An 11,332-nucleotide genomic window follows, 5' to 3' on the forward strand; every position below is an offset into this window, starting at 1 on the left:
CTACAAAATGTGCTATTGCGCACCAGCTGGGAAGCAGCCAATGAGAATTCGCTCCCAAAACGATGTGCCAATTTGGGAGCGAAATCTCATTGACTCTTGAGAGATGCGCAGAACGAGTCGAAAATTAGCCCTCGGGAAGAACACACCTTGTAGTCTTTACATCCTGGCCTCTCATAAACTAACTACGTTGGAGCGCGATGTTGCCGAGAATCTTGGCCGTGTATCAGAAATCAGTACCAAATTTTTAGGCAACGAGCCAGCTTAAACTTGTATCATATTCGATTTTAGTCCTTCAAGGTTCTATTTATAGCCCGCGGTATTAATTTTTTTATAAACATTATTTAATGAAATTTTCATCCAGGGTCAGAGGTTGATATTGTTGATATTAGCACATAATTATTATCACGCTTGGAAAACTACTTTATATGTGTTTGAGCGATTGCTATAGTTACAAAGCTGTTAACTCATTATCATAGTTGTCCTTGCGACGTATATACAAGATTTGTCACGAGTTTTAATAATATACGGGTATTTTCAAGTGGAAATGGTTAATATTAATGGCCCGAAGGTTTTTTTTTCGATTTCATGCTAATAAAATTTATTTCTCTCTTTCACTCATAAAGATGATAGGAACATTACGTGATTTCTACTATTAGAGACCCCTTACCCTGCAGAATAACTGTGATCTCATAGGCGGGGAGCCGGTAACACTGAAAGTTCCGTTGTGACGGAATCAAAAAATTTTTATTTAAATAAGTAGAATATGAGTATAGAAATAAATTAAGATGGGTATTGCTGAAACAATGTGAAAAAAAAATTATTAAAAAAATGGAAAAATGTTTTACCGTCATCGCGGATATTTATTTTTTTTTAATATATTCGACAGTAAATTTTATTGGCTTTTAAAAAAAATCACGTAAGCCACTTTTTCTTGCCCGGAAGGGTCTGGCATACCTATTTGAAGTGTGTGATGAGGGCTAAAATTTCTCCATCATACCGGAAACTATTTTTTTCATTTTATTTATTTTTATGTAATTTTTAAAAATAGCTTGATATGCGCGCTCAAAAATTGCCCGAAAAAATCCCGCATACTATCTTGAAGTGCATAAACTATATTAGTATCTACTCCAAAATGTACGATGTTCGATACATTTATTTTGGAGTAAATCCTTTTTGTGGAATGGAAGATGTCTTTTTCTCTTCTTATATTTAAAAGAATATGAGGATTAATATGATTTAAGGAATAATAGGAGAATTTTTATTTTAGATAATTGAAACAATGAAATAATATCGAAATAATTGACAAGAGTTTATTCTCAAACTTAGTATATTTATTGATAATCATCGAAATCAATTTCATCTATATCATAACGGTTTTCTTTTCTGATTCTTCACTTTCTTCTTCATTTAATTGGCCATTAAGAATTTCTTCAACTTTTGAAGATGCTGCTGGGCCTTTATACCACAATGGTTCCAACTTATTTTCTTGATTCAGTTTCCATCCACATTCTGTTGGTTCAAATGAAAGACAAATTGCATTTTGCCACATTGCATTTATAAATATGGTGCGTAAAACTTTTTGTGACAGAGTTTTCCAGCGGAATATTGCTAGAATTTTAATTGAATTGAAATTTATAAGACCTTTATAAATTCTTCTTTGTCACTGGTGCTTGCAAAAAATTTCAAAAATAATTCAAATCTTGCACCATCAACATTATTTTTGTCTATATTATACATTTCGTTAGTAAATCTTTGGATAAGATGTTTTCTCTTTGTCACTGATGTCTTCTGGATCCGTCAAATTTTCAAACATACTTTTGGTATTCTTCATTCTGTATTAAAATGTTGAATGGTTTGATTTTTCATTTGCAAACAAAAGCTGCTGTATAATCAGAGCCTATGAAGGCATGGAAGCCCGTAAGAACTCGACAAAGTGATGAACCTAATTCTAGTGCAAGATTTGTACAACTTATATAATTAATTTTCTACCTAATTTATTTGTTACCCATAGTCTACGTCTGAAGCGTAGCACACTTTCACATTTTTTAAAAGATTCTTCTTCCGAAGAGAACGGAGTAATATTTTCCCTAGTAGATGTATTGCAAATAAAACCCCTCATTTTGCAATTACAATAGGAAATAGAAAAATTTGACACAGATATATAAATGTTACACCACAAACTACAACACACTGAATTAATTGTCACTACGACACAGTACAGAAAAAACAATATGAGTTGATAATAATCAAAAATATAAAGATGCAACACTTCTATCCAAAATAGAAAACGAAATGACGAAACATTCGACACTTGAAGGTAAAGCAAACTGAAGGAACAGAATAGCTTGTACCTTCTAAAATGCCCAAAGACAACCTTACCTAAACTAGAGAAAAGTAATAAATGTATACAACGAAACCATGGAGACTATATAGTCTATTCTCCTGTATCAAACTATATTACGTATGTAAAAAACATTCTTCAACAAAAATAATTTTACAAGAAACATAATTATTATTGATGTAATATATTAGATCATAATAATTATACAGCAACGGTAATTCGACAAAAAGCATTTACTCAAAAAATAAATGTATTGAACATCGTACATTTTGGAGTAGATACTAATATAGTTTATGCACTTCAAGATGGTGTGCGGGATTTTTCCGGCAGTTTTTGAGCGTGCATACCAAGCTATTTTTAAAAATTACATAAAAATGAATAAAATAAAAAAAATAGTTTCCGGCATGATGGAGAAATTTTAGCCCTCATCACACACTTCAAATTGGTATGCCAGACCCTTCCGGCAAAAAAAGTGGTTTGCGTGATTTTTTATAAAAGCCAATGAAATTTACTGTCGAATACATTAAAAAAAATAAATATCCGGGATAACGGTAAAACATTTTTCCATTTTTTTAATAATTTTTTTTTCACATTGTTTCAGCAATACCCATCTTAATTTATTTCTATACTCATGTTCTATTTATTTAAATAAAAATTTTTCGATTCCGCCATGACGGGACTTTCAGTGTTACCAGCTCCCCGCCTATGAGATCACAGTTATTCTGCAGGGTAAGGGGTCTCTAATAGTGGAAATCACGTAATATTTCTATCATCTTTATGACTGAAAGAGAGAAATAAATTTCATTACATGAAATCGAAAAAAAAAACTTCGGAACATTAATATTAACCATTTCCACTTGAAAATACTAGGCTCCCCGCCTATGAGATCACAGTTATTCTGCAGGGTAAGGGGTCTCTAATAGTAGAAATCACGTAATGTTCCTATCATCTTTATGAGTGAAAGAGAGAAATAAATTTTATTAGCATGAAATCGAAAAAAAAACCTTCGGACCATTAATATTAACCATTTCCACTTGAAAATACCCGTATATTATTAAAACTCGTGACAAATCTTGTATATACGTCGCAAGGACAACTATGATAATGAGTTAACAGCTTTGTAACTATAGCAATCGCTCAAACACATATAAAGTAGTTTTCCAAGCGTGATAATAATTATGTGCTAATATCAACAATATCAACCTCTGACCCTGGATGAAAATTTCATTAAATAATGTTTATAAAAAAATTAATACCGCGGGCTATAAATAGAACCTTGAAGGACTAAAATCGAATATGATACAAGTTTAAGCTGGCTCGTTGCCTAAAAATTTGGTACTGATTTCTGATACACGGCCAAGATTCTCGGCAACATCGCGCTCCAACGTGGTTAGTTTATGAGAGGCCAGGATGTAAAGACTACAAGGTGTGTTCTTCCCGAGGGCTAATTTTCGACTCGTTCTGCGCATCTCTCAAGAGTCAATGAGATTTCGCTCCCAAATTGGCACATCGTTTTGGGAGCGAATTCTCATTGGCTGCTTCCCAGCTGGTGCGCAATAGCACATTTTGTAGTCTATATCATGATGAGAGGCAACGTTTGTATTCATTCGATTATATACAAGGTGAATTTCGTTATTAAGGAAATTATAAATAAAAATAGTAGGAAACGACCTCTATAAAATATGGCGATACATATAGAGTGGATATACATATAGATAATACCATATTATAATAGAAATATTTCATATAAATAACTCACTCTGCTAGTTTGTTTTTCTCTTTAGATAAAATTTTATAATTAAATTTTCATTTAGTTTTCATCAAACTATTAAATTGAAATTCCGCATACTTTCTCGTGTTTGATGACAATACTAGTTTCAATAAAAACATTGATAAAATATTTAATAATATCGCGTGAAGTAAATGAGTTAATGTCTATATGATATAGAACTTGTAAACCAAACTTCGAAATTTCATTAACAGATCGCGGAACTAGAAACAAAGATTTATGCAGCCTTTTCTCGTTAACTTACTACTATGCAAAATTAATATAAACAAATTATTCGTATACATATTGTTTATTTGGATTTCTTTATTTGTTTATATCTTTTTAAATACCGTATATAATTCGTTAAAACTGTTAAACTTAAGAACGAGTATTATATAGAGTGTTACTAAACTCATCCGACAAAACTCAGGAATATGAAATTAAGATGGTTCTTTCCGTAAACAAAACTCCCTGTATATATGTAGTATAAACGATATTTTAAATCTCTACAAATTAATATTGAAAGTTTTATAATTACAAATATTGTCATTCTGATGAAACATGAAATACAACCTACAGCTCTAGAAATAACAGACATATTTTAATGTCGTAAAATGTCACATATTTTCATGTAAACATACGGAATGAAGCACGTTGTTGCCAGATTTGTTAAAACGATAATACAAACATCCAATCAAATTGCATTCAATTTTTATTTTTAAAAATTAATTGAAAATACAATAATTAATTAATTACACAGAGCAGAGCCGTATATCAGGACCTAAAATATGACCGTTGAGGGAAATTTACCCCTATACCTCTATACCAAGTTCGTCATATTTTAGTCTCCCACACTCCTCTGCTCTTTGTCGATTCTAACGCTCGAAACCCTTTAATTTTGACTTTGAATAAACTTCCACAATAATAATTTATTGAAACTTTAAATTTATTTTTGTAGCAGTCATAGCCACTTAAATATATGAAATGATTTTTATGAGCGTTCTATTAAAGGTATAGGGTATAGGTCATTTTAAATTTAAATTAAAAAAAAAATGAGATTTTGTTATATACAAAAATCGAAACTCATACAGTAAAAAAAGCCGTAAAGTATGATTCTAGGCTGTGAAATCATGAAAATTCAATAAACGTGGGTTTTGTGTTTAAAAATTAATTTTGCAAATGATGATTATTCCAAAGATGATGTCGATACTGAAGAATTAAGAGTATATAAGTATAATCTAAAAGTCACTAAAAATTTTTTTAAATACAAAGAACTTTTGTTATAAAAGTTTTTTGGTAACTCTTACAGGTTATGGGAAAGTATATGGGTCACCTTATGTTTGACACCCTGTACATTATATACATATTTTTATTATTATTTAATAACTTATTCAAAGGCGTGGTCTTTCTGTCCGTTGCTCACCGGGGTACAATTTAAATAATAAAATTATTTATAATAATTGAAAGAAATTTTTTGTATGAAAAAAAAAAATTTTTATATTCGTATTTGGCAAGAGCAAATACACAAAAAGAAACCTTAGTTATCCCGCGAAGTTGAGTAAGCTTATTTAGCATATTCCTGTTATATTATACGGGGGTAGAATTAGCAGCCATTACTTTATTTCATATCAAAACTTTTTTCCATATGTTTTATGAAATAAAATAATAATAAGAAATCCTTGTTTTATTTAAAAAATATTTCTCATTCCTAAATTTTTTCCAAAACCACTAGAGAAACATAATAAACACCATAATTTATAATTTATTTAATAAATTTGACACAAAACAAAAAAAATGTAAAATTTATTACAATAGGGTACTTGCATGATTGAAAAATAATTGTTATGGATAGTTTATATACAATGTTATTTAATTCTTTGGTCAATATTAATAGAGAAAAAAATATTGGATGTTCAAAAATTTTATAGGTAGTTCCAACATTTCAGTAAGGCCGCTATATTGTGTGACGTCATAGGTATAAAATAAATACTGAACATATGATTCAAAGTAAATAAGACAATTTATTCCAACTTTGAATAAACAAAAATACCTTATAAAGTTTTTTTATGATGCCAAGTAATTCGAATATACAACAAGAATAGTTTGAAAGTGTTGGTCATTTTGACTATCCTGCGATATGTAATTATTTTTGTTACTGGGATTATTTTAATGCAAGTAAGATTCAAATTTGAATTATTTCAATATTTCAAAGGAACTAAGTATATTATACTTTTAATTTTTGAAGTGATTATGTAATGACGCAAGAAGATTTATTCACTTTATTCTTATATATAGAAAAATTTCCTCGCGATCATCAAGCAGACAACTGGTCAATGTTTTTATTAAACCTATGTCGTCACAACTGAAAACCAATGAGAATCGTTTTTTTATGTAGTTAAATTTTTTTGCGATTTCCAATTAAAAAGATATTACCTTTTCCCTTTTAATTAAATATTTTACTTTCGGACATTATTTCATTTCAAGAACTTATAAAATAAACAAAAACTGAATACTTTTTAAAAAATGCAAGTACCCTATTCATAATAAATGCTGGTAGTAACCACCTCTAACCAAAAAATATTAATTTAGTCTACATGTCATGGATTGCCGTATTGCCGGATTGTTTTTCACTCAATTTATTGAAAAAATTATAAATTATGATGTTCATTTTTTTCTCTGCACTATTGGTTTTGAGAACAAAAAATAAAAAAAAATATTATTACATAAAACAAGGACTTCAGGTTATATTATTTCATAAAACTGTAGTAAGTCCTTTGCGAGTGCACGAAAATTTCAGAATTTCAAGTGTTTAGCATTACTGAAATTTAAAAAAACGATAAGAACTCAATTTTAGTCACCAGCTTTTAAGGGTGATATCTCGGTAAGGGGTGAGCTGAGGAAATTTTATTGTAATAAAGAACCATCTTAATTTCATACGAGCAATCACCTCGAATTTAGAAACACTTTGTATGTTAGTAAGCAATTTCCTTCATAAAATATAATTTGAAAAACTAATAAAATATATAGTGAGATCGGATAAGACATTATGCTAAAGTGTAAAGGAAAATTTAAAAAAAAAAGGCAATTTCAAATTAAATATTTTTAGAAATAGAAAAATATTGGGGAAATGGCATTGATAGTTTTTTATTGATATAAACGTTTATTTGGATTTCAGAATTTATCTAACTGAAATAGTTGAAAATTTCGCAGGAAAAATTAATGATGAGTTTAATATAAAGCAAAAATCGGTAAATTTGAATCAAGCAATACTATTAATAAGTTAATATACCTTCTAGAATGAAGAGCAACCAGTGTATACATATAAACAATAATATTGTAATTGGTTTCAGTAGAAGTAGTAGACTTATTTTTAAATCAAAATTTGATAAATTAAGAAATGGATTTAGTTGTATTTGAAAAACGTTTAAAATATAGTTGAAGCCAATTATCACTAGACACAATATCACAATAAACAAAAATGCACTAAAATTCAAATATAATAAATAACAGAATTGAAATTGACATGCAAATACTTAAATTTTTTAGTTCAATTTCAAAAATATGATATTTCTAATTTTTTCATATTAAATTTATAAAAATTTAGTTTCACATTTAGTATGAATATGAAAATGCTTAATGGTCGATGTGAAGGAAAGCAAATACAATATTAGTGTTATGAATCAAGGTCGTCTAAAATGTGTCACTGAAAATGAATATCGTCAATAACAAACACAGCAAAAAAATAGATAATTTTACTTTAACTGCCAACCTTATCTACCAAACCGATATGAGCTCAGTGAAAGGTAAAATAGACGATAATACTGCTATTTATAAATTAAATAACATTTAAACAATTCTAAAAACTTATATCTAATGAATAGAAATGTGCAAAAATATGTAGACCATGGAAGGAAATACAAAAACGATGGTACTAGATAAATCTAAATAATCCTATGTGATTTGCTTCATCAAACTCAACGTCGATTCCTTTACTTTAACGATAGGTTTTGAAATGGGCAAACAAAAAAAATGCCAAAGCAGCAAACTTATTTTTGTCTCGCCTCAAATTTGCGGCTTATTAATACGTTGAGCCCTAACCAAAATTGTAAACTTTTCCCTGGGTCCAAATTTTTTTTGTGTTTTCACATTTCATATGGTGTGTGAATTTATTTGAAATAGAGAGTGCGAAAAAATGATATTTTTGTTGTACGGTCCATTCTGGGCCCGAAGAAAAGTTTACTAGTAAAACTTTCACCAGCGCCTCGAACATAAGTTTTTACACTTTTAATTCTAGATAAATCTTTCATTGTTTCTTTGAATGCACACTCTACCTGCAGTAGAATGTACAATGTGTTTTCAAAAATATTATATGAGATCAAAATAATGCTTTAAGTGAAATCATATTTACTTATTTGCTTTTGGTAAGACTAGTTTCATTTATGATCCATCTGAATTTTGGATAGCCTTCGCAACAGATGTGGACCAAGTGTAGGGTAATGTTTCAAAGACCCAGGACTGTCCAACTAAACTGTAAAACTCATGTTTTTTCTTGGGCCCTGGAGGAGGTTTGAAATAAAATACGCCGAGTGGTCCATAGGTCCGCTCTGGGCTATGGACCGCACTGGGGCTCAACTCAACTTTACATTGAATGATTTGATATGTCTGCTTTCTAAACTAAATTATTTCGTAGAAAATGGAATTCTGCGAATATTTTATTAAAGGGTATTAAGGCAATGTTAGTTGAAGCAATTTGAAGTAGCCCTTTGTGTACTTATAACATTTCAATTATTCATTATTTAACTAATATAATGAAGTAGTTAGGTTGTTAGTAGTAAAGGATACAACATAAAGCAGAATTGCTGTTAAACATTGTTAATCCAAATACAAAAGCAAGCATTTCGCAACATAAAAATGTTGTCATTAAGCTAAGTCCAGTTACCCATCTAAAATAATAAAATAAATAATTTTGTAAATGTTTTAAAATGCATGTACAAGACAATTTTAAATATTTCATATTTGACTGATTAGTTTGTTAGGGAGAGCTATTTATTACTACCACCCACTTTGCTGTTATTTTTGTCATATATTTTATTCATTTCTATTAAGACTGATATACTTTTGATTGTAATTTCTTTATTGGAAGCTATTTTTTATAACAATTTTAATCCTGTGAATATACCGGGTGGGGAACTACGAAAACCGTTGGCCATAATTCAGCAATGGATTATATTACAAAAAAAACTATAATAAAAGTGGTTCACAACTAGAGGGGGTATTTGAAAATATAGTTTTACAAAAAAGGTGATCTCGCCTCTAGGATAGATAGAACAAGTATAAAAAATCGGCTGAGTAGCATGGGACCTAAAGTTCTGAAAATAATTTCCCTGTGATTTTCGGGGCCACTTTTGTTATTATTTTCCGAATCTTCTTATATGCCCGCCCGGTAATGAAATGATTACTACTTACCTATAATTTTGCTTAAAATTATTATTTTGTATAGTAATAGAGAAATACATTGTCGTTTTGTTTTCTGGTGCTAGTCAAATATGTGATATAGAAACATGGAGGTATAATAGAAACTGGAGTCTTAAATATTAACTGTGCAATATTAGTACATTCATTTAAATCTAATTTGAATAGAAATTGTATCAAGCAGTTCCACACAAAAAACTGATTTTCTTTCTAACTAACAGCTCTTGAATATCACAATGATAGTTGATTCTCATTAATGATATGGGACGATTATCAACTGAAGTAATTAGCTAAAAAGTTTTTGCTTAGTTTAAAAAATTATTTAAAGATATACTTGCTGCCGTGTATTTGGTTTATATTTTTTGTTTTTGGTTGCATCACTAATTTGGCTATTAGTGTTATATGTAATAATACTAGGAGGATACTGTGAATATTAAATAAATGGAGACAATAAGAATTAAGAGTTAAGTTATATAAGAAGATGCTCACATAAAAAATACAAATATCAAATTATGGAACTCTATAATAAGATTAAGACGAAATTATAAAAGTCCAAAAGCCATTTTTTCATAAATTATAAGGAGAAACAATAAATTTGATTCCTATCAAATGTTCACCAATGAGGTTTGTTGATATTTTATTCTAATTGTTTTATTTTTTACATGAATACTCGGACAGTAAATATTTTTAAAATATTATGGCAATTAAAATTTGTTAATAAAACATTTACACATTTCCAAATCACATAAACATACAACCTACCTACTCATAGACTATTAATAATTTTTTTGAGACTTTATCATACATATTTCTATGAAAACTTGTGTCCAAAAAAGAAATATATTTCAATTAAAGGAAAAAGAATTACTGAAAAATGATATAATCACCAAAGTAAAGTTCCACAAAGACATAATGAATTTTGTATATAACTTACTGAGTAAGGTAACTGCCAAGAACGTTTTCTGATTGAAGGGATGATTTCTTTATTAAACAGGCGTTCACTGACTCCTCCTTGTTCCATAATAAAGTAACACAAATGACAAAATGTACTATCAAAATTAAAAATCTGGTAGGTATTAAACCTGAATTATTGTACATAATCTGAAAAAAGTGAAGTAAATAAAATGATTTTATTTCATAGCAAACAATTACCAGGTCTAAAAATCCTAATTACAATCAAAATAAAAACCTTTCGAAACATTTTGATGCAACATACCTGTTTATATGCAATATTTTGTTTTGCAATACAAACAATTTTTTTTGATAAAAACAAATGATTATTAATTTTTAAATTATAACGAAAGTAAACATATCCATCAGTCATACAACTCCAAATAAAGGTTCCGAGATAAGAGAATAATTTAAATTTGAAATTTCAATGAGCTCGTTTATGACGCATAGTTTTGTTTGTTTATACGAATACACAGAATTGAAAGTTAAGGACAACGGAAATGTCAAGCATAAATTGTGAAAATATTTACCCATTCCCATGTTTTATTTTTAACTTTATCCACAGTCACACACATTCACATCACTTGAAGAATAATTTGAATTAATAACAAACTATATGATTATATATGCAATAGAATATTGCTAATAAATGACATTTATTTTATTTGATTATAGCAGATTTGAGAGCATCCTTCTCTTTCAATAATGCTCACTGATATTGAAATTTAAAATGAAATAAGTACATTGAATCTAAATTACTTATATTAAAACAGCAAAATTATGCTCAATTTATTTCTATG

The 11,332-nt window shown here is 28.9% G+C and overlaps 1 protein-coding gene across 3 annotated transcripts in view; it reads right to left on the reverse strand.

Moving 5' to 3' along the window:
- The window catches only part of LOC130900467 (solute carrier family 2, facilitated glucose transporter member 1-like), a 29,268-nt gene extending 18,231 nt beyond the window's left edge, over positions 1 to 11,037 (reverse strand). Inside the window, exons 1-2 of one of the 3 annotated variants that reach the window (XM_057811105.1) lie at positions 10,798 to 11,037; positions 10,516 to 10,682 (exon numbers count right to left, since the gene is read on the reverse strand). In XM_057811105.1, coding sequence (XP_057667088.1) covers positions 10,516 to 10,602 — 87 coding nt within the window. In that variant the 5' untranslated portion in view covers positions 10,603 to 10,682; positions 10,798 to 11,037. Of the gene's footprint in view, positions 1 to 10,515; positions 10,683 to 10,733 lie in introns of those variants that run through there. The other 2 variants (XM_057811106.1, XM_057811107.1) reach the window with 2 other exon arrangements.
- Positions 11,038 to 11,332: the final 295 nt, after the last annotated feature.

The sequence above is a fragment of the Diorhabda carinulata genome, chromosome X, assembly GCF_026250575.1.
Source record: "Diorhabda carinulata isolate Delta chromosome X, icDioCari1.1, whole genome shotgun sequence".
NCBI classification, from domain to species: domain Eukaryota; kingdom Metazoa; phylum Arthropoda; class Insecta; order Coleoptera; family Chrysomelidae; genus Diorhabda; species Diorhabda carinulata.